This window comes from Phocoena phocoena, chromosome 15 (assembly GCF_963924675.1).
Source record: "Phocoena phocoena chromosome 15, mPhoPho1.1, whole genome shotgun sequence".
Lineage (NCBI taxonomy): Eukaryota > Metazoa > Chordata > Mammalia > Artiodactyla > Phocoenidae > Phocoena > Phocoena phocoena.
The window spans coordinates 23,148,517-23,176,332 of record NC_089233.1 but is presented as its reverse complement, the minus strand read 5'-3'; the positions used below and the strand labels follow the sequence as shown (position 1 = coordinate 23,176,332).

Here is a 27,816-nt window from a genome sequence, read left to right as displayed (position 1 = left end):
CTGCTGTAGAGCAGCTTGAAAGGGTACAACTCTGCCCCCTAGTGCTTTGTAGCTCTTATTTCTAGATACCATAAACAATCCCTCAGACTGATAGTAAGACCTCCTTACCATTTTCTTTGCTTCACACCAATGTCTCACCAGGGGCCCTCGCCACTGGATTGGAAACAGCAGCTCCCTTAAATTCTTTATGTCTTAGGATATGATGCTTGGTACATGGTTTTCCCTTAGTGCTCCTTTTAATGATTTTATTAGTATGGTCACAAGTTTGATGTCTACAGTACATTGATAACATAGCTGGATACAAATATTTTAAATAAGTTATGTAAGTGTGTCAAGTTTTAAAACGTCAACTCTGAGTGATCATGCATTTCCCGTGCATTTGCATCTGCACCCCCAAAGCGCACGATTCAATCTGTGCTTATCTTCACCGGGCTTCAGTGCGTGCCTCAGGTTGGGGTAAGAGTGTTGTGCCTTTCTGCAGACCCAGACTTTCAAGAGCATCGGTTTTGAACTCAGGCATTTCATGGAGCATGGCGGCAACACTGGGTTTTGCTTTGGTTCAGGTAAATACCCAGTCACCGACTACTGCTTGTGGAAGCCAGCTGATCCCGCAAGGGCTGGGGTGTGCTGATATTCCTCCACGAGGCCAGCAGGCAGTTTCTCTACCCGTGCTTCCTCCCTGGGGGAAAAGTCTAGAAGTGAGGTGTGCAGTCTTCCAACATGCTGTCGGTGATATAGCTGGAACCAAGATGGGATTCATAGTAACTTTTTTCATCAAAAGTATTAACAGTCCAAGCAACAACCTGAATGCCTTTAGCTGACCACTTCTTCAAGTAGTCCCTGGAGAAAGAGGAAAAACCAACCTTGTTAGAATAATGCCAATTAGTCTCAGGAATCTACAACGGTCACTAAATATGGTGTTCGCTGAGTACTAACAGCCCCCAGAAGGAGCCTCTTAACTGGCCTCTGCACTGCAGCCAGAGGGTGTTCCAAACCCAGCATGAGCACCTCCACCACGCCGCTGCGGCTTTCAACACTTCAGCCACTTGCTGAAGACCCCCCCACCCCGAACCCCTACCGGAGGCTGTACCTAGCCTAGTCCCACCTGTCTCTTTGGCCTCATCTTACACCACACTCCCCCGTTCTTTGCTGTGCTGTACTCTGTGTGTGTACTGATTTTTCCTGCAGTTCCTTGAAAGAACCAGGCTCCTTCCTGCCACAGCACTTTTGCACGTGTGTCCCCTCTGACTTGGACCTCCAGCCCCAATCCCCTCATTTCCTACGCACCCTTCAGATCTTAGCTCAGCTGTTACTTCCTTGGGGATGTTTTCCCTGACTCCCTTGACTAGGACAAATTAAACAGCATATGTGCACTGTTCTCTCTTACACAGCATTTATCTTAGCTCTAATTTTATGTTTATTGGATCTTTACTTGATTAGCATTTATCTCTTCCACTTGACTATAAACTCCATGAGGGCAGACTGTGGCTTTCTTTCTTTACCACAGCATCTTCAGCTTCTTAATACAGTACCTTGCAATACTGCAGGCATACAACCATTATTTATTGAACTGAATGCACACATGCCTGAAATAATATGAAACTTACAACTGTAACCACCTGAAATACACAGCTATAAAATTGCCAAAATAAAGATTCAGAGATTGCTAGCAGGTTAGGGAATGGAAGTTTCCTGGGAGCAATGGAGTAGAGCCTGTAATATATAGGGGAGCAGAAGGAAAGTTGGGATTGATGAGGTAGGTGCCCCCAAGACCTCTTCATTGTGGTTCTACCCTAGATCCTATGTTGGTTTTTTTTTTTTTTTTAAATTAATTAATTTATTTATTTATATTTTTGGCTGTGTAGGGTCTTCGTTTCTGTGCGAGGGCTTTCTCTAGTTGCGGCGAGCGGGGGCCACTCTTCATCGCCGTGCACGGGCCTCTCACTGTCGTGGCCTCTCTTGTTGCGGAGCACAGGCTCCAGACACACAGGCTCAGTAGTTGTGGCTCACGGGCCCAGTCGCTCCGTGGCATGTGGGATCTTCCCAGACCAGGGCTCGAACCCGTGTCCCCTGCATTGGCAGGCAGATTCTCAACCACTGCGCCACCAGGGAAGCCCCCTATGTTGGTTTTTAAAGGGAGCCAATCACAAGGAAATACAATCTCTCTGTCTCTGACGTCATAGTTTGGCACGTTTATTTTTTCTTTAAAATGCACTAAAACCTAAGAATATTTGATCAACTTGTTTTGGAAACAGTGAAATATGCCTAAACTCTTCCCACCTAAGAAGCTAGTGGCATTTCAACTTAATAAAGGCATGGTGGGCTTCGTGGGTGGGAACCAATCCAGGTGTCCACTGTTAATCCTCCCTTTTCAAGAAGAACATTCAGGAAATGTATCAGAAGATAAAAAAAATCTTCCAACTTACGGAGATACAAAATCCTTTTGTATGAGGAAAGCTGAAATTCCACACAAGTACCACAAGATATTATGCATACTCCAATCGAGCAAAATGTCCAATGCCACAAACATGGACTGTTTCCAGAAAGTAGCGAAGCGTGGTTTCCCATCTCCTGTATGGCTAAGGCTCCAAGGTCTGTGAATTAAAGCTGTTACTACATTCTGATCTGCTTGTCTCATCTGAAAGGAATTTTGGAAAATAAAGCAATTATCATATCTTAAGGCCAATACTTCTCATTTGTTCGTTAGATTTAGCCAATGTACTCAGTCTGTACAAGGAGGTATGCTGCCCCCCATGTCTACTAAATAAATACTCCATCATAAACCCTTTGAGAAAATAATGTGTTGAATGTAAAGCATTTAATATATAGTATAAATGAGAACACTTCCTCCACAATCCTAAAAGAACTGCAATACTATCTTTAAAATGAGAACACTGTAACGTCAGGGTCAAATTTTAATAATGTCACAAAGAGTAACTTTCAATTGGATATTGATTTAAATTATGGCCAGAGATAATTAGAACACAGTGAAGATGGAACCATGATCATTTCAAGATGGGCTGGTTAGTTTTTGATCCTTTTTAGAGAAGATGGCTGAAAAAAGTTGTGGGGGGCGGGGAAATGGGGTGAGAAGGGAGAGAAGTGGGGGCAGGGACAAGGACAGAGCAACGGACAAATGCGCGATATGGATGGAATTCTCTTAGTCTGTGCTCTATGGTCCTCTGGAAAAGGGATCACACATTTTAAAGGCCTCTGGTCAAGGAAGTTTGGGAAACACTGATCCAAATGTCTAGAAGCCCCAGGACACTATTCATCTCAATGACAGTTTATATCCCAGTAGGCTCCACCCTTACTGCAAAATTTTAAATACATGCTGTGTTGGTCACTGTTGAAGAACCAACTCATTATTTTGGAAACTGGTAAATAAAGGACAGGATTAAGCATTTATTTGCCTATTGGATAGCTAAACAGTAGATGAGATCCTCTTTATAGAAGTATTCCCTCTAGGTAATACATGAACAAGAAATGACAGACTTAAAATATTGACACTTTGAAACCCCCAGGAGGGACTTCCCTGGTGGTCCAGTGGCTAAGACTCCACATTCCCAATGCAGGGGGCCCGGGTTTGATCCCTGGTCAGGACACTCAATCCCACATGCTGTAACTAAAGATCCGGTGTGCTGCAACTAAGACCCGGCGCAGCCAAATAAATAAATGGATAAATAAATAAATATTAAAAATAAAAATAAAACCCCTAGTAAACTGCCAGAGCCGGCCACTGGCATCAGTAACAGCTGCTGACAACGTGACGAGACAACCCAGCATTATGCGCCCCCTGATGGAAGAAGACCCTTGCCTAAGGAATTACCTTGCCACGAATAACTGAACCTAACCTGATAAAGCCTTCAGCTCTACCAATTCATAGGAAATATACAGAGGAGATGAATGTGTTAAATTGTACCATGGCATAATTAGCAAAATCCAGACTTTGTTAAATAAACTGTACAAAACAACCTAATTTCTTCAATAAATACATGACAAGGGGGATTTATACACTGGATATTTGATGATCTTAAGGACTTCTTGTTAGTGGTTTTAGATGGGATAATGGTATTGTGGTTATGTTAAAAAAAAAAAAGGAATCACTTTTTAAAGATACTTAATGTAATTTTCATGGATAAGATGATATGATATCTGGAATCTGCTTCAAAATAACCCTGGGGAGGAGGCGGAGTCAAGACAGCAGTGTGGGAAGATGCGGAGTTAGCTTCTCCCCACAACGAGGGTGCCTGCCGGCTGCTGGTGGGGAACTCTGACGCCCAAGGAGACGGAAGGAACCCCACAGTGAACCAGTAGGATGTACGGGGACTGAGAGGGGAGGAGAAGTGGAGGACAGACAGGATCTGCGCCCCTGAGGCTGGGGAGATCAGGAGAGGTAGGCAGGAGGGGTCCTCCAGGAGGAGGGGAGAGGACTGGAGGGTGATTGACCGGCCCACTCGGGCCTGAGGAGCCTGCTGGGCTCCCACGCTGATCCCCTGCCCTCCAAAGCCCCCTCCAGACCGCATGGGTCCTTGGGGGCATAGGAGGGAGGTCAGGGAGATCAGGAGAGACAGGTGGGAGGGGCCCTCCCAGACCAGAGGAGCAGGAGAGGAGAGGAGGGCCCCACCCACTCGAGCCCAGGAAGCCTGCTGGGTTTCCAGGTGAGATCCCCCGCCCTCTGAGACCAGGGGTAGGGGACTCGCCTGGGCCCCTTCTGTTCCTTGAGCCTAAGCCCCACCCCCCACGGCCTTTTCCAGCCCTGTGGGTCCTGAGCACAGGCCCTGCCCACCGCCCAAACCTCGCCCTTGCTTAGGCCCTGCCCCCCACAGCCAAGGCCTTCCCCCCAGCCCCCTTTTTAAAATTTTCCCTCCTCCTCTTTTTTAGTATTGTGGTACTGATGTACCTTCCAGTTGTTGATTCATCTATATTTTAATTTTTATATTCTTTCTAACATATCTGGTAGTTTCCTAGTCTAATTTTATTTTTTACTTTGTTACTGTTCTCTCTCTCTTTTTTGCCACCCCACGCGGCTCACGGGATCTTGGTTCACGAGCCCGGGGTTGGGCTGAAGCTCCTGCAGTGGGAGCTCCGAGTCCGAACCACCGGACTAACAGAGAACCTCAGACTCCAGGGAATATTCATCAGAGTGAGGTCTAACAGAGTTCCTCATCTCAGCACCAACACCCAACTCTACCCAATAGCCTACAAACTCCAGTGCTGGAAGCCTCAGGCCAAACAACCAGTAAGACAGGAACACAATCCCACTCATTAAAAAAAAAAAAGAGAGATGTCAAAAAAATGTGTCATGAAGGAGCAAGGTAAAAACCTATGAGACCAAATAAATGAAGAGAAAATAGGCAATCTACCAGAAAAAGAATTCAGAGTAATTTCAATGATAGTAAAGATGATCCAGAATCTCAGAATGAAGGCACAGATTGAGAAAATACAAGAAATGTTTAACAAAGATCTAGAAGAACTAAAGAACAAACAAACAGAGATGAACAACATAATAACAGAAATGAAAAATACACTAGAAGGAATCAATAACAGAATAACTGAGGCAGAAGAACGAATAAGTGAGCTGGAAGACAAAATGGTGGAAATAACTGCCAAGGAGCAGAATAAAAAAAAAAGAATGAAAAGAATCGAAGACAATCTCAGAGACCTCTGGGACAACACTAAACGCACCAAATTTGAATTACAGGGGTCCCAGAAGAAGAAGAGAAAAAGAAATGGTCTGAGAAAATATTTGAACAGATTATAGTCGAAAACTTCCCTAATATGGGAAAGGAAATAGTCACCCAAGTCCAGGAAGCACAGAGTCCCATACAGGATAAACCCTAGGAAAAGCACACCAAGACATTAATCAAACTAACAAAAATTAAACTCAAAGAAAAAATATAAAAAGCAGCAAGGGAAAAACAAAGAATAACATACAAAGGAATCCCCTTAAGGTTATCAGCTGATTTTTCAACAGAAACTCTGCAGGCCAGAAGGGAGTGGCAGGATATACTTAAAGTGATGACAGAGAAAAACCTACAACCAAGGTTACTCTACCCAGCAAGGATCTCATTCAGATTCGATGGAGAAGTCAAAAGCTTTTCAGACAAGCAAAAGCTAAGAGAATTCAGCACCACCAAACCAGCTTTACAACAAATGCTAAACTAACTTCTCTAGGCAGGAAACACAACAGAAGAAGACCACAAAAACAAACCCAAAATAATTAAGAAAATGGTAATAGGAACATACATATCGATAACAACCTTGAATGTAAATGGATTAAATACCCCAACCAAAAGACACAGACTGGCTGAACGGATACAAAAACAAGATCCATATATATCCTGTCTACAAGAGACCCACTTCAGACCTAGGGACACATACAGACTGAAAGTGAAGGTATGGAAAAAGATATCCCATGCAGATGGAAATCAAAAGAAAGCTGGAGTAGCAATTCTCGTATCAGATAAAACAGACTTTAAGATAAAGACTGTTACAAGAGATAAGGAGGGACACCACATAATGATCAAGGGATCGATCCAAGAAGATATAACAATTATAAATGTTTATGCATAGGAGCACCTCAATATATAAGGCAAATGCTAACAACCATGAAAGGAGAAATAGAAAGTAACACAATAATAGTGGGGGTCTTTAACACCCCACTTACACCAATGGACAGATCATCCAAACGGAAAATAAATAAGGAAACACAAACTTTAAATGAAACAATAGACCAGATAGATCTAATTGATATTTATAGAACATTCCACCCAAAAGTGGCAGAATACACTTTCTTCTCAAGTGCACATGGAACATTCTCCAGGACAGATCACATCTTGGATCATAAATCAAGCCTTGGAAAATTTAAGAAAATTGAAATCGTATCAAGTATCTTTTCTGACCACAACGTTATGAGATTGGAAATCAATTACAGGAAAAAAACTGTAAAAAACACAAATACATAGAGGTTAAACAGTGCACTACTAAATAACCAAGAGATCACTGAAGAAATCAAAGAAGAAATAAAAAGATACATAGAAACAAATGACAATGAAAACATGACAACCCAAAACCTACGGGATGCAGCAAAAGCAGTTCTAAGACGGTAGTTTATAGCAATTCAATCTCACCTCAAGAAAAAAGAAAAATCTCAAATAAACAATCTAACCCTACACTTAAAACAACTAGAGAAAGAAGAACAAAGAAAACCCAAAGTCGGTAGAAGGAAAGAAATCATAAAGATCAGAGCAGAAATAAATGAAATAGAAATGAAGAAAACAATAGCAAAGATCAATAAAACTAAGAGCTGGTTCTTTGAGAAGATAAACAAAATTGATAAACCCTTAGCCAGACTCATCAAGAAAAAAAGGGAGAGGACGCAAATCAATAAAATTAGAAATGGAAAAGGAGAAATCACAACTGACACTGCAGAAATACAAAGGATTATAAGAGACTACTACAAACAACTATACACCAACAAAATGGACATCCACGAAGAAATGGACAAATTCTTGGAAAGGTATAACCTTCCAAGACTGAACCAGGAGGAATTAGAAAATATAAACAGAACTATCACAAGTAATGAAATTGAAACCATAATTAAAAATCTTCCAACAAACAAAAGTCCAGGACCAGATGGCTTCACAAGTGAATTCTATAAAACATTTAGAGAAGAGCTAACACCAATCCTTCTCAAACACTTCCAAAAAATTGCAGAGGGAGAAACACTCCCAAATTCATTCAACGAAGCCACCATCACCCTGATACCAAAACCAGAAAAAGACATCACACAAAAAGATTATTATAGCCCAATATCACTGATGAACATAGATGCAAATATCATGAACAAAGTACTAGCAAACAGAATCCAACAACACATTAAAAGGATCATACACCATGATGGAGTGGGACTTATCCCAGGGATGCAAGGATTCTTCAGTATATGCAAATCAATCAATGTGGTACACCACATTAACAAATAAGGAACAAAAACCATATGATCATCTCAATAGATGCAGAAAAAGCTTTTGACAAAATTCAACACCCATTTATGATAAAAACTCTCCAGAAAATGGGCAGAGGGAACCTACCTCAACATAATAAAGGCCATATATGACAAACCCACAGCAAGCATCACACTCAATGGTGAAAAACTGAAAGCATTATCACTGAGATCAGGAACAAGACAAGGATGTCCACTCTTGCCACGCTTATTCAACATAGTTTTGGAAGTCCTAGCCACAGCAATCAGAGAAGAAAAAGAAATAAAAGGAATACAAATTGGAAAAGAAGAAGTAAAACTGTCACTGTGTGCCAATGACATGATACTGTACATAGAAAATCCTAAAGATGCCACCAAAAAACTACTAGAACTAATCAATGAATTTGGTAAGGTTTCAGGATACAAAATTAATGCACAGAAATCTCTGGCATTTCTATACACCAACAATGAAAAATCAGAAAGAGAAATTAAGTAGACATTTCTATTTACCATTGCAACAAAAAGAATAAAATACCTAGGAATAAACCTGCCTAAGGAGGCAAGACTTGTACTCAGAAAATTATAAAACACTAATGAAAGAAATCAAAGATGACATAATCAAATGGAAAAATATACCGTGTTCTTGGATTGGAAGAATCAATATTGTGAAAATGACTATACTATCCAAAGCAATCTACAGATTCAATGCAATCCCCATCAAACTACCAATGGCATTCTTCACGAATTAGAACAAAAAATTTTACAATTCGTATGGAAACACAAAAGACAAATAGCCAAAGGAATAGCCTAATAGCCAAAGCAATCTTGAGAAAGAAAAACGGAGTTGGAGGAATCAGGTTCCCTGACTTCAAACTATACCACAAACCTACAGTAATCAAGACAGTACGGTACTGGCTCAAAAACAGAAATATAGATCAATGGTACAAGACAGAATGCCCAGAGATAAACCCACGCACACATGGGCACCTAATTTATGACAAAGGAGGCAAGAATATACAATGGAGAAAAGACAGCCTCTTCAATATGTGGTGCTGGGAAAACTGGACAGCTACATGGAAAAGAATGAAGTTAGAACATTCCCTAACACCATACACAAAAGTAAACTCAAAATGGATTAAAGACTTACATGTAAGACCAGACACTATAAAACTCTTAGAGGAAAACATACGAAAAACACTCTTTGACATAAACCACAGCAAGATCTTTTTTGATCCACCTCCTAAACAGAAATAAAAACAAAAATAAACAAATGGGACTTAATTAAACTTAAAAGCTTTTGCACAGCAAAGGAAACCATAAACAAGACAAAAGACAACCCTCAGAATGGGAGGAAATATTTGCAAATGAAACAATAGACAAAGGATTAATCTCCAAAATATACAAACAGTTTATGGAGCTCAATATCAAAATAGCAAACAATCCAGTTAAAAAATGGGCGGAAGACCTAAATAGACATTTCACCAAGGAAGACATACAGATGGCCAAGAGGCACATGAAAAGATGCTCAACATCACTAATTATTAGAGAAATGCAAATCACAGCTACAATGAGGTATCACCTCATGCTGGTCAGAATGGCCATCATCAAAAAATCTAGAAACAAAAAATGCTGGAAAGGGTGTGGTGAAAAGGGAACCCTCCTGCACTGTTGGTGGGAATGTAAATTGATACAACCACCATGGAAAACAGTATGGAGGTTCCTTAAAAAACTAAAAATAGAACTACCATATGACCCAGCAATCCCACTACTGGGCATATACCCTGAGAAAACCATAATTCAAAAAGAGACATGTACCACAATGTTCATTGCAGCACTGTTTACAATAGCCAGGACATGTAACCAACCTAAATGTCCATCGACAGATGAATGGATAAAGAAGATGTGGCACATATATACAATGGAATATTACTCAGCCATAAAAAAGAAACGAAATTGAGTTATTTGTAGTGAGGTGGATGGACCTAGAGTCTGTCGTACAGAGTGAATAAATCAGAAAGAGAAAAACAAATACTGTATGCCAATGCACATAAATGGAATTAAAAAAAAAAGGTACTGATTAACCTAGTTGCAGGGCAGAAATAAAGAGGTAGACGTAGAGAATGGACTTGAGGACATGCGGTGGGAGGGCAAAGCTGGGGTGAAGTGAGAGTAGCATTGACATATATACACTACTGAATGTAAAATAGTTGGGTGGTGGGAAGCAGCAGCATAGCACAGGGAGATTGCCTTGTTGTTTTGAGATGACCTAGAGGGGTGGGATAGGGAGGATGGAGGGAGGCTCAAAAGGGAGGGGATATGTGGACATATGTGTGCATATGGCTGATTCGCTTTGTTGTGCAACAGAAACTAACACAGTATTGTGAAGCAATTATATTCCAATAAAGATCTATTAAAAAAAATAACTCTGGGGATAAATGGGGTTATGGATGAAACAAGCTGGATTATGGTTAAAGGAGGGCTTGCTGTGTAGTATCTATGTATTTGCATATTTCAAATTATGCATATTTTAAATTCTCTATAAGACTTATTTTTTAAAAAAGGTATATTCTGCTGTTACTTAGTGAGACACAGAAATATATAATTCATTCTGTTCTGAGAATGTTTCCAAAGTAATCTGAATGAGCCCATAAACAACATGAAAGAAGGAGCTAAAAAGGAATCATGGTATTTTAAAACGGCGTACGAGTACTTTCCCCTTCCTGCATTTTTGTTAATTTAAAAGAGGAGTCTCTTCACAGATGTAGAGAACAAACGTATGGACACCAAGGGGGGAAAGGGGGTGGGGTGGGGGGTGGGGGTGGTGGGATGAATTGGGAGACTGGGATTGACGTCTATACACTAATATGTATAAAATAGATAACTAATAAGAACCAGCTGTATAAAAAATAATAATAAAATTCAAAAAAAAGAGAAGTTTCTTAATTCAGTTCAGTTTAACGGGCATCTATCTTATGCTTATTTAGCCCACTGCTATTATTACCACCAACTAACATAATATTATATACAACAAAAATCCAGAATTTTACCTTATAGATAACTTCTGGCAAGAAAGAGCAGACAATACTATTATTGTATAGTTGAGGAAACTCCATATATACTTTCTTTAGAGCATCAGTAGCCTGTAAAAGAGATTCATGTATTTAAAATCTATTAAAATGTAGTCCCAACCAGTAACTACTATATATATAAGTACAACTCTATTAAGTAAATCAGAAGTTTACTAATATATGGGGATGTGAAAAGGAGTTTTGGTAGGTTGCTTTATCCACTAGGATGCATTTTAAACTCAAATCAGCAGATAAGGAAGAAGCTGGGGTACTGCTGCTTTCCTATTTTGTTGAGAGGCTCACCTCCTTTTGTCATACTTTGGAAAAGTATGGCAGACTACAGGCCAGTGGAGGTTGGAAGCAAAATTTTTAAATCTTTTCCTTATACTCTAGTTTAGCCACTACGATAGGTCCTTTTATACCCACAACTCTATCTCTCTGCCTTTCCTAGCTGAAGTGGGAGTCAACCAGTCTGCAAACTAGAGAGGGTAGATTTTCTCAGTCTAGGCGACTAAGAGGAAACGTCATCCATCATCAACAGGGAGGGAGAAGCAATGGGACAAGGGAGAAACTGGGAAGAGTCTCCCAACTCTTCCCAAGAAAAGCGGAAGTTTCTTTTTGCAGCAGACCCGCTACCAAATGAAGAAGTGGTAGAATTAAAATACTGATAGTTTGTAACCTCTAGTGAATTCACAGATTTGGCCACTGAGCAACAGTAGCAGCCAACAACAGAGATGACCAGACGCTAGGTGGAATGTCATGTTGCTACATCATAATTCTTGAAATACCCCTAATTTTTGGAAAGTCACACATAACCTATAACCAAATATAAGCAACTAAATGCAGTCCCCAAAATAAAAAAGAACATAGAAATTATTCATCTCATGCTTCCCTTCACTAATATCACAGAGTGTGAGCTATAGAGCCGAAGTCGTTTTCTTGTTGTGAACTAACATGCACCATGTGTGATGCTTCACCTACATTCTTTATCTGATTCTCATAACAACCCTATGTGGTCATTTCTTACATTGTTCCCATTTTGCCCATAAGGAAACAGAAGCTTATCAAGGTTAAGGTTACACTGTAGTAGGTGAGAGTTTAATCACAATCTCCAAAGCCCGGGATCTTGGCTCCTGTTATCTACCGTCTCCAATTTAATGCCAACACTTGTTCCTTTATACTCCCATTTTTTAAATTAATTAATTAGTTAATTTTTGGGGCTGCGTTGGGTTTTCGTTGCTGTGTGCGGGCTTTCTCTAGTTGCGGCAAGTGGGAGCTACTCTTCATTGCAGTGCATGGGATTCTCATTGCGGTGGCTTCTCTTTGTTGCAGAGCATGGGCTCTAGGCGTGCGGGCTTCAGTAGTTGTGGCATGCAGGCTCAGTAGTTGTGGCTCACAGGCTCTAGAGCGCAGGCTCAGTAGTTGTGGCACATGGGCTTAGTTGTCCCGTGGCATGTGGGATCTTCTTAGACTAGAGCTCGAACCCGTGTCCCCTGCATTGATAGGTGGATTCCTAACCACTGTGCCACCAGTGAAGTCCCTATGCTCCCATTTTGGTGAATTAGATCACTATGTTCTGCCCAATGCTGCCCAAACCATCTGTAAGCACCCAACCAGAAAGCTCAAATAGCTGGAAAAAAAAAAAAAAATTTCTTCTCCTCCCTCACCCCTCTTTATTCTAAGAAAATAATCATGAAGGTCAGTACACCATGGGTGAAATGTAGGACCTATCAGGGTTCCCAAACATGGGCCGTTATCATCAATAAAACCCGAGGTGCTCATTAAAAATCTTGTTCCTTGGGTTTCCCTGGTGGCGCAGTGGTTGACAGTCTGCCTGCCGACGCAGGGCACACGGGTTCGTGCCCCGGTCTGGGAAGATCCCATGTGCCGCGGAGCGGCTGGGCCCGTGAGCCATGGCCGCTAAGCCTGCGCGTCCGGCGCCTGTGCTCCACAACGGGAGAGGTCACAACAGTGAGAGGCCCGCGTACTGGAAAAAAAAAAAAAAAAAAAAAAAGAAGTGCCTCTTTACTGTTCATTTAATATCTTTTGTAAATGCTTCATGCAAATAAAAGAAACCTGACTCTTCTATTTTGTGCTAGTTGTCGAATATTGGGGATTGTTAAATGGTTCCATCCAAGGTTAAAAGGTTTAAAAAGGTTCCATAATTTACTGTTTCCTTGAAGATGTGGATTTTTGCACTGTAAACTTCCATTAAGCAAATGTAATTTGTAAAAATAATTTAAGAATATAAAAAATAAAATATATAGCTAATTTTGGAACAAACTAGCACTTAAATAAAGCTGTCTTTTCCAAAGTGCAGTCTATGGTATAAACTGTACCATATTTGCATGGCCTTTGACATCAAAGAAGATTGTGAGGTTACGGTTTAGGCACTCTGCAACAGCTTCTCTCAGGGTAGGAATCTTTTCATCAGGGAAATCATTCCTATAAGAGAGGGAAAAGGAATAGTACATTGTAGGAACAAGGAAAAGATAAAAGTTTAGTAAAACAGACATTTGAAAAATGTCTCCCAACCAAAGGAAAAGAGTGTTTCCCCAACTTCCTTTCTCCAACCATACCAAAGTCCAAGGATAATATGTTTTTAAACCAAATTAAAGATATTCTTGGCCACAGAACAGCAACAACAAAAATCATTTATTTTTTAGGCAGTCACTGGCTTTATAATATAATTAGTAACTCTACTCACTAAAGGGCAGAGGATATGCCATCTTTGGAGAACTCAGAGACTCAGGATTGTACTTTCCCTAATAGAACCTTATGCAGGAGAAATTCCTAGCTGTATATACATCTGTTAACTGTACGGTTGTGCATTTAAGTGAAACTGGTTAAAATAAATAATTTTCTAATACATAAGTTTCTGAAAAAGAAAAGGAAAGTTAAGTGCCTGACACATAAGAAATCAGCTTTTCTCAAATAACAAAATTTCACTCTACATGATTTAACTTATGCTAATTCAACGGTATTAATTCAACTGTAAGATATTGGTTTTAAAAAAGATAAAGATAAATAGTACAGCAAATTCTGCCAGCCACTCTATTCAGTAACTATTCCCTGGGAATCAGAGACATGAATTTGCTATTCCTCCGGCTAGTCTTAGTTGCCATGCTCCCCTCTCAGGATGAGCATTTTACCCCACTGACAGAAATTTTCCCTTCTTTTCCAACAACATAGTCTCTAAACACAAGCCAATCATTTGGTATTTAAGCAAAGAAAATGCAACCTTTCAACTATGGAACAAAGACTGCTTGGGTTAAAGACATTAAGATGGTATATTGGCTCCAATACCATGCCTTCTTAGAGTATTTTAAGGGTGACGCTGACCCTAAGCTTGTTTGCATTAAGTGTTGACTTTGAAATTGAAATCGTATTAGCTACAGTGTCACTGTAATATTAAAACCAGCCTTCCCCTTGCCTACAGCTGAGCAATGAAATGTCTGTAACAGCAGAGAGCAATTCCAGCAGCTTGGACTCAGAACTTTCAAGCGTTATCAATATTCTTTCTAAAGTATGACTTCCTTTGGCTGACTTTTAATTTCTTTCAGTTCCTAGGAAAATAAAGTCTGAATCATCTTTTAGGGAGGACTACAGTTTAATCACTGGGTCAAATAAATTGACCAGAGAATTGATACGACATGAATTACAGTAAGAACACATTTTTCGGTATTACAAAGACAAGAGGAGAGGGATTTAAATAACCACATTCCAAAGTATATTACCCAGATACCAATTCCAAGGTGTTTATAGTTGTTAATGGTGGGAAGGGCATGGGTTCTGTGGTCATATACATTTTAGAAACACTAAGTTAAAGGCAAGAATTGATTGACGTGAACTGTTTATCCCCAAGGGGAATATCTAAAGTATAGTGTTGGATCTTATTTGATCATAGAACCCTTTTCTTCTGGAACATCTTATACGATTAGCTCTGATATAACATACACACACACACCACATATACATATATAAATTTATATGACAGTACAAAGTAATTGTCACGTTAGAGTATCGTCTTGAGAATAATTCTGAAGCCAAATTTGGCCTCAGTGGGAAAAGCTGAAAAGCATTCATGCCATCTTTCTGTTGTTCGTGGCACCTGCCCATTACTTGGGAAACCTGTATACAGCTGAAAACAAAACACAACAAAACAACTCTTCTGGAGCAGAAGATGTAATTAGAAGGTGCCAGTGTCTTTCTGTGATCTCCAACACAAGTTGAAAGATATGTTTAGGTGACAATACACCACTTACCTTAATCTGTGATTTGCTGCAGGATTAAGCTTCCTAATTTGTTCAAATGTCAAATCACACAACCGACCGGTGCCATCAGTTGTCCTATCTACTGTGCTATCATGCATTAAGACAGGAATCCCATCAGAAGTAAACTCAAGGTCCAACTCCACGCCTGTTGCTCCATTCTTAGCTGCCTTAACAAAAACACCAACGATATTAATGTCAAGTGGCCACAGATATCATTTTGCAATCTAAACACTAAAGATGACCAACAGGTCTGGCTAAGTAGACAGTTTCTCTTACTGATTCTATTCCCTTCCTATACCAAAGAGCAACCCAACCTATTTCTCTTTTTCATGGATGTTAACCTTACTTCAGTGTCCACACTTATGGATTCCTTAAAAACTTCAATTTCCCCACTTTTCTCACTCTCAGAGTGGCAGATGGGGAGACTTCTGGAATTTGTTTTCTCTGGTTGCTTTAACTATACAGACCATTAATGGCTTACAATTACAAATATTTAGTCACATTTCACTGTTTACCTACACTCTCTTTGGTGCAGTATCTCTGATGATTCCCCTGTGTTTGTTGATTAGTTGGATATTGCACTACCTTGGCATAGACAGGATGAGTCAGGTTTTTGCTGGTTTAATTCCATTCTCTAGAGCAGAAAAACCAAGACTGCTTCTAGAGGACGCTAGATTTTGTTTATGTGAGCAGCACTGGCTGTTGGCCAACAAGTTGGTAAGCCTGATAAGGCGCACAAGAATTTATCTAAAAAGAGAACATGAACATAAAGTTTGAGGGGCCATGCTCCTCTGAGACACACTATCCAACATTTGCTTCCTTGGCTTCTTTGTCACAATGAAGACGTGAAACACTCATTATGATCAAGACTTTAAAGACTTTAATTTTTTTTTAAATTATGCAAACATACATTGCAAACATACATAGTAGTATACAGCAAAAAAAAAAGACTTAACGGATGTTAACATTTTGCCATATTTGCTTCAATCTCTTGCTGCCCTAAAACAATAGCTCTATTATTTATTGAGCCTTTTGTATCTGTCAGGCACTATTCTAACTGCTGTAAATGTATTAACTCATTTGATCCTCACAACCCTTCAGGAAGTACTATTAACATTCTCATTTTCAGATGAGGAAACTGAGAGAGATTAAGAAACTTGCTCTGGGTTACACAAACTAGGACGTGGTAGAGGCTACACTCTTAACCACATGACTTTACTATCACACTACAGATATAGCTAAAATCCTCCCCCCTTCTTCTCCAGAGGCAACTGCCAAGTGGACGTGCATAATTTCTATATCATTCCCTTACAGGTCTTTATATATTTACTACACACTTAAGTACCCATAAACAACATACGGCACTGTACTAGGGCATAGTAAGCATTCGATAAACATTAGCCATTGTTATTGTGCTTTGTTAACACGTTTTTAACTGTAAAATAGTCAAATTTATTAATTATGTCCTTCATAGGTGGAGATTTGTCTATCTTATTTAAATCCTTTCTTACCTCCACTTATAAACAACTGTTTTCTTCTAGGCTTCAAAGTTTGATTTTCACGTATATGACCAAGATTTCCCCCTCTAAAAATTCCAATTCCATCACTAACTGGCTATGTCATCTAATTACAAATATTACTCTTGCCTCCATTTCATCATTTTTATGATGATACTTCTTTAATGATCTTAAGAGTTGTGAGGATTTAGAAATAATGTGTGTAAATCACCAAGCTTGGTGCCTGGCTCAGAGGTGGCACTCAATATAAGCTATTATGACTAGAAAAACACTTATGCCTCTGTGAAAAAGTCATTACATAAGATGTAATGCTTACATCTACACTGATTAAAAGGCACATCTTTTTATAAGATTAAAAGGTATATCTTTTCTAAGTTTAATAATGCACTGATAAGTCAACATGGGTTATATATTGTATAACATAAAACAAGATCACATTTCCAGTATTCACAGTGCATCTCTCTCACTGTAATACAAATGTTAACCTTATTCCTTGATGCTAGTAATTCAGTTCAATTATACTTTTATCCATTAGGGCCATTGTTACTTGGCTACAAAACAAAAAATAACAATGGTGAGACACTGTATTTTAGCAAGAATACTAAAGGTAATGAGTTCATTTATTTGTCTTTTCTGTGTAGTTTATTAAGGCCAAAAACAAAAGTTCTATAAAAGAATCACCATACTAGAGCTTCTTAGACCAGATCTTCTAATGACTGCATTCAACTTTCTTTCCCAATACTTTTACGTAGAGGCAAAAAGATAAACCCCTGAATCTGATTCACATATTAGTATATACTTCATACTCTTATTTCAAGAAGTTTCTTATAATAGTATTTTTCTTCTAAACATACACACTTCACATAAACTAGTCTACATAAATACTGTAATTTATTAAAATTTTACTTAAGATGTTAGTTTGAAACTATACTAATAGTTTAGTAATAGAATAGTATAGGGTAGTATAGTTAGAGAAATCAGATCAATGATTGCCTTGGGGCAGAGGCAGGAGTAGGGGTTGACTCCAAAGAGAACACAAAGGAACATTCTAGGGTGATGGAAATGGATTGAGGTGGTGGCTACCCAGGTGTAAATATTTATCAAAACTCATCAAACTGTATACTGAAAATGTATCTTTTATTGTATGTAAATTATACTTTGACAAAGTTGATTTAAAAAGTATCTGCTTTAATAAAGTCATTATACTTATATGGCTTTTGACATACTATTCACATACCATAAAATTCATCCATTTAAAGTGTACAATTCAATGGTTTTCAGCATATTTGCAGTTGTGCAACCATCACTACAATCGCTTTCTGAACATCTTCATCACCCCAAAAAGAAACCCCATACCCATTAGCAGTCAGTCCCCACTTCTCTCTCCAACCCTCCCAGTCCCTGGCAACTACTAATCTACTTCTTTCTCTATGGCTTTGCCTATTCGAGACATTTTATTTAATAGAATTATATAATATGCAGTCTTCTGTGACTAGCTTCTTTTACTTAGCATACTGTTTTCAAGGTTCATTCATGTTATAACATGTATGGGGACTTCATTCATTTTTCTTGCTAAATAATATTCCATTGTGTGGCTATATCACATTTTATTTATCCTTTCAACAGCTGATGGACATTTCTGTTGTTTCCACTTTTTGGCTATTATGAATAATGCTATGAACAATCCTGTTCAAGTTTTTGCATGATGCATGTTTTCAATTCTTTTGAGTATATACCTAGGAGTGAAATTGCTGCTTCAGATGGTAATTCTATCTTTAACTGTTTTCTAAAAAATTAATTAATTAATTAATTATTGGCTGTGTTGGGTCCTCATTGCTGCATGTGGGCTTTCTCTAGTTGCGGTGCACGGGCTTCTCATTGCAGTGGCTTCTCTTGTTGTGGAACACTGGCTCTAGACGGGTGGGCTTCAGTAGTTGTGGCTCGCGGGCTCTACAGCACAGGCTCAGTAGTTGTGGCGCATGGGCTTAGTTGCTCCGCAATCTTCCCGGACCAGGGCTTGAACCCGTGTCTCCTGCATTGGCAGGTGGATTCTTAACCACTGCACTACCAGGGAAGTCCTATATTTAACCTTTTGAGGAACTGACAGACTAGTTTCCCATCATCAGTGCATGAAGGTTCCAACTGCTGCATAATCTCGCCAATACTTCTGTCTGTCTTTTTGATTACAGCTGTCCTAGTGGGTATTAAGTGGTCTTTCACTGTGGTTTTGAACTGCATTTTTCTGATGGCTGATAATGTTGAATATCTTTTCTGATGGGTTTATTGCTTATTTGTACATCACAATTCTTCCAACAAATATTTATTGAGTGTCTACTATGTATCAGGCACTGTTCTAAGCAGTGAGGAGAGAGTGGTGAGCAAGAAAGAAAAGGAACATGGATCTTACACTTTACTGGGGAGAAACAGACTATACACGTTACATGTATTATGATAGTGATAAATGTTTGAAAAAGAAAATAGAGGGTAATGTGAAAGTTAAGTCAGGTGGGGGGTCACTAAACAAGGCAATCAGGGAAGGCCTCTTTAAGAATATGACATTTGAGCTGAGACCTTAGTGATAAAAGGGAGTCAACAGTACAAAGATCCAGGGGAAGAGTTTTCTAAGTAGAAGAAATGGCAAATATAATACAAAGGCCACAAGGTAGGAAGGAGCCACAAAGTACTGATAGCCTACCCAGATCTATTTCCTTTCTTCTTCCCTGCTGGTAGAGAGCTGTTCTTTCTCCAGTGTTCAGCTTTCTCCTCTGCTGTAAGTGGACTATTCCCAACCCCTCCGTGTGCGTCTGTCAGAGAGAGCGGGAGAGATTGACTGACTTCTGGGAAAGACTTATGGAAGAGGGAGTAGAGCCTTTTCTTGAGGCTGGATGCTGATATGTAAGAATGTGAGTCCTGGGGCTGCAATGGCCACCTGGCAACTACAATGAGGGCTAGTAAATATGCTGCAGGTGGCAGAGCAGATCAGTAGAAACGGTGTCCTCCACAATCACAAATTGAACAGCGGAATAAACCATCCTGGAAGTCACCTCTCCCCCACACACCTCTTGCTATGTGAGATAGTCCCCTTATTGTTTGAAATATTTTAAGTTAGATTCTCTATTACATGAAGGCAAAAGCATCATTAACAAACACCCAAGGTGGTTTAAACAGAGGGAGTTGGGGCTTTGAGAAAGGTCCAAAATGGAAAGGTGTTTTGATTTTACCTAACTGCAATAGAAAAAACACTGGAGGGTTTTAAATATGGGCATGATATAATCTGAATTATACTTTTAAGGCTGCACTGTGGCCCCTCTGTGGAGTGGACTGTGGGTTTGATTTCATGCTTCTGTCACTGTTTATAATCGTGACTCTGTTTTTGGAATGCATTCATTTCACCGCTCTCAAGTTTTTCCTTCTCTATCTATTCCATAATCTACCAGAAATTCTACCACTGTCAGAATGTCTTCCCTGACTTTTTACATAATAGAATGTTTAAGAATATAAATTATGAGCTGCAAACAAGCAAAGTGAAAAAGAACAGGACAAAAAACAAACTTTGAAGGAAGTAAACTACATATTTCTTTTGAAGTCAAGAGGGAGGACGTGACCTTGTCTTCTGCAGCTAAATTCTGTCACGGCTAAAACGTTCATTGGTAATGACCTTGTATTTGAACAAGCTAAATTACATCTCATTTCCTCTTAAAACCAGGAATCAGCTTGGCGCAATGTTATTTATCATAATTACATATATTAAAGACATGTTCAGGGCTTCCCTAGTGGCGCAGTGGTTGAGAGTCTGCCTGCCGATGCAGGGGACACGGGTTCATGCCCCGGTCCGGGAAGATCCCACATGCCGTGGAGCGACTGGGCCCGTAAGCCATGGCCGCTGAGCCTGCGCGTCCGGAGCCTGTGCTCTGCAACGGGAGAGGCCACAACAGTGAGAGGCCCGCGTACCGCAAAAAAAAAAAAAAAAGACATGTTCAACCTAAACATACAAGACATGAATGGAGTTCAGCTATAATTCCCTTGCAACACAACAGGATATGACACATTATATGTATATGTGTATTTTGCATACATACTTTCTCATTTAATGTGAGGTAGCCTATTTCATTGAATCACAACCGATTAGGTGGATATTAACATCATTCCCATTTTACAGATGAGGAAACTTAAGGTCAGAGCTGGGACTAGAGTGAGGAGCGGTACCCTAGGGTGCCTTGCTTGCTACATCCTACCCGTGACTCTGACTGGGACACAGAGCGCTTAAGTAACTTGTTCATTACACAATACTGTCTGTCCCTAGCTGGACAAAGAAAGGACATTCAGTTCAAATTTTACATCCTGGAACATATTCTAATCTATGACAAAGGGCACTGGGACTTGGAATCAGAAGGCTGAATTCGAAAAGGAGCTGTGTGTGTTTGAGCCAGTTTTCCTACCCACTTAATGTTAAAATAACGTTTCAGAGAAATGAGAGGATCAGATATATTTCCACATATGCAAAAGTGCCTAGACAACTGCAAAGCTCTCTTACTATGCAAGCTGTTATTATGATGAAGTCCGGAGACTGCCGAGAGCTCCCTGTGGAAAGGGGAGGCAGAAATTATCAGGAGTCCCCTTGCTAGTGTTGTCTTACCACGGGGAAAGGTGATAAGGAGATGATTTGGATAATTTGGAGGACAAGTAAAGACAGCCGCTGTGAAGGTGATCCGTTTAGAGTATGTTAGCTAACGACTGACCAAGGCTCTACTTAACCTGGCCACATTTCCTACTTCATTCACACACCAGCCTTTGTTTTGTCCCTTGAAGTCAGGCCATATACTGTCTATTCTGTTACATGAGGATTCCAACATCATTCCCACCTCAGGACCTTTGCACTTGCTGTTCCCTTTTCCTGGAGCACTTTTCCCCCAGATCCATGGCGGGCTCCTCATAATCCCGGTCTCAGTTCAAAGGTCACTTCTTCGGACTTAGACAGGATTTCTGTCTAAAATGACCCTCCCGACATTCCTTATTCGGTAACCCTATTTCTTCATTGCACTCATCGCTTTCTTAAAGTACCTTATGTATGTGTTTATTTACTTAAGACCTGTCTCCCCTACTCCAATGCAAGCTCTGTGAAAGCAGGTACCGTTTCTGTCTTGTTCATGACCATCCTCAGTACCTGGCACATAGCAAATACGTTAAGTATTTGCAGTGTTCTATTAACACTTGAAGTCTGGAGATTTTCCGTAATTCAGAGGGATCCAGGGCCACCTGAATGTATTCCTTGTGGACAAATGGGGAAGTGGTAAGGCTATCATGAAAAAGCTGGGGAACCTTCGGAAGGACAGGCACAAGTCCAAGCTTCCAGGAGGCGCGCAAGGGCAGGAGGAGTGTAGGACTCACCTGCCGAATGGCCGCCAGCGTGTTCTCGGGCGCGTCGTGGCCGCCGCCGCGGTGGGCGATGGCGGAGACGCGGTCCCGGGGCTTGAGCACCTGCATGGCCCTGCGGGAGGGCACCGGCTCAAAGCTGAAGAGGCGCAGCAGGAGGTAGAGGCTGCCGGTGAAGAGGCAGGCATTGAAGGGACTGCGCGTCACCAGCAGCAGCACCATCATCAGGAAGGAGAACGGGCCCATGAGGCCCCCCTGTTCCTCCCATAGCCACATGCCGGCGCCCGCACCGGCACGGACGGGAGTCCCGGTCCCGCCGGGCTCCGCGGACAGGAAACCAAGAAACTACGACGACAGCCCGAAGCGCGGGCCGCAGCTGACACCCTTCGAGTGGACGAGCGCCGCACAATGGCGGCAGCGACTACTTCCGTAGAAGGAGCCCGAGGTCCAGCCAATCAGGGCCGAGGATCTCCAGAGCTCGGGGCGTAGCAGCTGCCAAGGCAACGGGGAGGCTGGTCCGAGCTCCCGGCTGGAGTTCCAAAGTACGTCTTGCGTTATTCTGTGGTCCGGATTTCCTCCGGGGCTTTCAAACTCTAGAAGCAAGGCGAGGGATATGACAGCAGTCTTAAGGTCGTAAGACTGGAAAGGATCTTAATGACTCCATTTTGTCGTCAAGGAAACTTTGAAGGGGCAGGACGCTTACACTATTTATTAATTCAATTGAAGGTGTGCGAGCAGCAGTCCGGATGCTCAGGACAACAGCAAGTGAACAGGACCGACAGGATCCCTGCTCTCATGGGGCTTACATTCTCGTGGGGCAAAATAATAGTGTTAGAAAGTACAGTTAACATTTATAGAGCACATAACCACGTTCCAGGTTCCATGGCTGCAACTGCTTTGTGTGTTATTCTCACAACAGGCTCGGTTGGGTATTACCTCAGGAAACTGAATTCAGTCGACTTTAGAAGGATTTTTTCAGATTCTGAGGGAATGAAAGAACATAGCAAAGGAGGCATAATCGGATTATAAAGTTGAAAGGGATTTTAATAATGCCCTCATTTTATAGGTAATAAACTGAGGCCAGGAGAAGTCAAAGGACTTGAGCGGAGTCAATGAAATGGCAGACTCAGGGCTGACATCATGACACCCCAGTTTTATGCCATGAATTTTCCACTGCTAACTCCTTCTAACCTTCTCCTCCTACTCAGGGCTAATGATGGGGCTTCTGTACTAGGCACTGCAAGAATTATCTCAGTTGTTCCTCGCAACCGACCTTGTGATAGGCACTTCTGAAAATCTTATTTTACATATGAAAAAATAGGCACGGGAAAGAGGGTCAGTAAGAGAGGCAGAAAGTAAAGCCAATTTAGGAAGTGGGAAGTGGCTAGCTGCTAAATCATATTTTGGAAATGCCCACAAAAAATTGGCAGTTGCCATCTGCCTCTACAAGGATTAAGTTACTAGCCACTGCAGCCACTGACCTTCAACACACCCTGAAAGGAGTTCAGGGAGATAGTTAGATATTCTCGGAAGATTTTATGAGCCCAATTCTTGCATCTCCTCATATCTAGGAAAGCACTAAAATCGTTAACAGTGACATCTGCTCCTGTGACTAGCAGCAAGCCTCTGCCAAAATGTGTGCTTGATTGCACGGATCCCCCTTCACTAAAACCATATATAATACTGGCCTTCCCCCCTCCTCTTGAGAGCAGTTTCTCAGAGCTATCTGAAATGCTGTCTTCTGGGCTATAGCCCTCATTTTGCCCCAAATAAAACTTAACTCACAACTCTGATGTTGTGCTTTTTTTTTTTTTTTTTCAGTTGACAAAAAGCTGGTGACATGTTTCGATAGAGAACTTTGGCAAAACATTCTGAGCTTTTCCTGCCATCTTGAACCTGTTAACTACCTTTCTTGGAGCTATTTTCCCACTGATTTGCAAGCGGGTATGGATGTGTTGAAGCTTAGAGTTGGCATCTAGGATTCAGTAATTTTTGATTGACAGAGAAAAAAAATTTGGTGACCGTTGTATGTATTACAACGATTATACAGAAAGAAGTTACCTCTATACCGGTAAGTGAAAAATAGCAGTTTCAAGGAATATTTCAGAGGGCTTCAGACCTGAGGAGCGTTCTTAATGAAATAAGATTTGCGAGCCTGCAGTGAAGACTACGCCTCCCAGCTTGCACCGCGCCTCCCTCAAGTACAACGCCCTCCATCGGTGGGCCTGGACGCGTACCCAGGCGCGCAAAGCACCTCGGGGATTGTAGTTTTCTGGAGGCCCAACCGGTCCAACGCCCCGGAAGCAGCCACCGGAAGTGCCGGCCCTAAGAGGTGGAGTCCGGACGGCGGCGGCAGCGGCGGCGGCGGCGGCGGCGGTTGCCAGGAGCCCGCGTTGCCGCCTGAGCACCGTAATATGGCGGGGAGGAGGAGGAGGAGGCGGCGGTGGATGGAGCTGCTCTCAGTCAGTACCAATTGAGCAGTTTGTTTCCTGCCAAGGCCCGGAGCGAGGGGAGGAAAGCTGCCGTGGCCGTGGGAGAACAGGTGTGTGCGTGAGAGGGGCATTGACTCAGCGGGTCCGGCTGCGAGGCCGCAGGGCGGGCGGAATTGGCGCGCTATGTGAGGGCGGGCTCTGCACGGAACCCGAGCGAAGGTGCCGGGCTCTTGGGCCTCGAGCCTCTGGGAAGGCTCCGGGTGGGCGGAGGCGGATATCCCAGGGGCCGGCGGCACCGGGCGCGGAGGTGATGCTCAGATGCTGGCACCGTCTGGTGGGTGTTCGGGATGGAGCCTTATCAGAGGAGTTGGGGGAGGTGGGCTTGGGGCGCTAGGGTGAGGACAGAGGGTCCCCAGTAAATAAACTCGGGCCAGACCCGAGGAACCACCTCCTGTTGATAAAAGTGGTTGGGCCTTTTTTTTTTCTGGCGAGGGGAGCATCCCCAGGGTGTGCCCTGGCCGTTTCTGAACGGCAGTTACCACCAAGCAAAGACCCTAGGAGCGCTGTTTACTCTGCCTTTGCGATTCTCTGGGGGCAGAAGCATGAAGAAAAAAAGGAAATTCTCTTTATTACCCATGATGCTACTGGGTGTTTCCCACCCTTTGCTTCTATCTGGTTATAATCCCAGTTCCCTACCCCCCAGTTTAGGCAAATGGCAGGCACCTAGAGATTGATTTAGTGGGGAGGGGTCTGGACACAGCAAAATGAGGAAGCTGTTGTCCCCCTTTTTACGTTTTTAAGTTAAATTGAATCTTACCAGGAACCAAGAACTGTCGCTACCCTCCAGGAGTCCATAAACTAGTAAAAAAAAATCATAGTCATCATCATCCTCTTCGAAATAAAAGTCGCTCCCATTTATTGATGCTGTCTGCATATCCTACAGTATACTAATGAATCCTCACAGAATCTCTTTGAGATAGATACTCTTGATTATCCCTGTTTTACAAATGAGGAAACTGAGACAGAGATGGTAAGTGAATTGCCAAGAACATACAGCTAGTGTGTGTGCCTGGATAAGAACCTTCCCCTTTATTGCCTCTACAGGAAGTTTGTTTTTAGGATGACTGATGGGTAAACCACCAGCTAACAACTGACAACAAGGCAAGATGTGTTCTGTGTTACTTTTACCATTCCCTTCAGTGACATTTCTGATAGAGCACTGGTGAGGAGTAGGTAGCAGAATCATTAGTCTATGGAGTTTGCAAAGAGGCTTATTTGGAGAAGGATCATCGTCTAAATGGAGAAGACAGGGTATGTCTGAACTTGATGCAGCCAACAAATTATTAATTCAAGTGGACCAGTAATGCCTGCTGGTAGAGTATGGGGCAGCAGATTTGTGGTTGGAGTGGCCTTGTAGTCAAGGCTCCCTTAAAATAAAACCCTGCTGACAGGGGTAATTGTGGCGTGAGAAGTGAAGTGCCCTCTTGCTTAATCATATAAGATACAGACACTCGCTTTTTAAATGGTTGCCTTTGCAGTTGAGAGGTACCAGTTTCTCTGAGAAACGGGTCATCTATGAAACAGTCATTCTCAAAATTCCATTCTTCCTTGCTAGCTTCTTTGCTGTGTAGTCCACTGTCTTCTTTTTTCTGGTTTACATTATTGTTTGAGCTAATTATCCTAATTTATTTATTCAATATTTTTATGAAGTGCCTACTGTGTACAGACACTGTCCTATGTAATGGGGATTCAGTGGTGAGCAAGACTGAGAAGGTACCTGTGCTTATGGAGCTTACATTTTGGTGGAGGAAGAAAGACAAAAACCAAGGAAATAAACAAGATAATTTCAGATAGTGGTAAGTGCTATGAAAATTGGGAAACAGCAGGGTAGTGTGGTAGTGAATGACACAGGGTTAATTTAGTTGGGATAATCAGGAATGGCCTCAGAAGAGGAGACCTCCAAGCTGAGACTAAAGGATGAGAGTGATCCAGTCATGCTCTAGGGTCACTTGGTAATTTCCATAATCATCATATTAGACTTGTATTTGGATGTTTAATACCTTATTATAGGCTGTAAGTTATGCTGTAATAATAATATATTGCTGTATGTCTGCAATATGTATGACAAACATATGCTGTTTAAGGGATGTGAATTTAACTTCCTGAAGCAATGAGGCATATTTTTTACATGATGTTGTTGAAAGAAATATAAAACTTTTGCCATAAAGATATTTTATTTCCTTAAATTTCCCAGACCTTCCATTCTTTGCTTGTGTGTCCATTGGAAGTATATTACATTAATTATATGACTAATCTGCTTTGGTTTCTTGTAATGCTGGATGCATGGGTTGTGTTAAAAAATCTTTTGAAGTATTTTAGTAGAAATGGGGTCATTCGAATTTCTCATATCTTAGCTTATGCCTATTTTGATTGTTAAGATATAATGTGGGTTGAAGTCTAGATTAAAAAAGGAGGCCTTGCTATGGTTATCATGCAGTTAAGGTGTTATGTTTTGTTTTTTACTTTTGCTTGTCTTATGAATATAAGTTTGCAAAATAATCTCATTTACACTCTAGAGAACCATTTCTTTGAAATTAAACTCCCAGTTTGCATAAATGAATGTAGAAATAATTAGAATTGATGGGATGGTAGGAAGAAGTCTTGCTATTAATAAGACTACGAGTTGGTCAAAAGTAGCAATATATCTTTTTTCATAATCTAATCATAATTTTGAATATGATTTTTCTTCATTTCTAACTGTGATATTATTTGTCCCTGATACGTTAGTGTACTAAATTTTTAAGTACCTTGAGGCTTAGGGCAGTTTCGTATTGTATCTTGTTTCATGTTTGCATATCCCACGTCATGAATTGAATTTCCCTTCCCTCTCTCTTTTTTTATTTGTTAATTAATTGTTTTAAAATGAACACTTAAAGAAGCATTATTGTATTAGTTTTTCTCTTTTCACAGATCATATCGTTGTTGGTTATGTGTCCAGTGATATCCCTCTTTCCCTTTCCCTTTCCCTTGTTTATTTAAAGGAAACAATGCCAGACATAATGCTATGGAAACAGGCAATCAAATATTTAACACTTGCTACATGAATGAATTTGGTATCTAACTCTTCCTTTTACCTTGTATTTTCATAGCCACCATCACAGGTTCCCA

At 41.1% G+C, this 27,816-nt stretch overlaps 1 protein-coding gene across 2 annotated transcripts; it reads right to left on the bottom strand.

Annotated features, from left to right (window-relative positions):
- Positions 1-220: 220 nt before the first annotated feature.
- On the bottom strand, positions 221-22,636 carry GDE1 (glycerophosphodiester phosphodiesterase 1). 2 transcript variants are annotated; one of them, XM_065892783.1, is made up of 6 exons: positions 22,232-22,636; positions 15,318-15,493; positions 13,392-13,497; positions 11,032-11,124; positions 2,427-2,638; positions 221-840 (listed from the first exon to the last, which is right to left on the bottom strand). In XM_065892783.1, exons 1-6 carry the CDS (start codon positions 22,490-22,492, stop codon positions 693-695), a joined length of 996 nt encoding a protein of 331 aa, XP_065748855.1. In that variant the 5' UTR covers positions 22,493-22,636; the 3' UTR covers positions 221-692. The 2 variants fall into 2 exon arrangements, with proteins under 2 accessions (XP_065748855.1, XP_065748856.1); XM_065892784.1 differs by lacking the exon at positions 11,032-11,124 and having other exon boundaries at positions 693-840; positions 22,232-22,492.
- Positions 22,637-27,816: the final 5,180 nt, after the last annotated feature.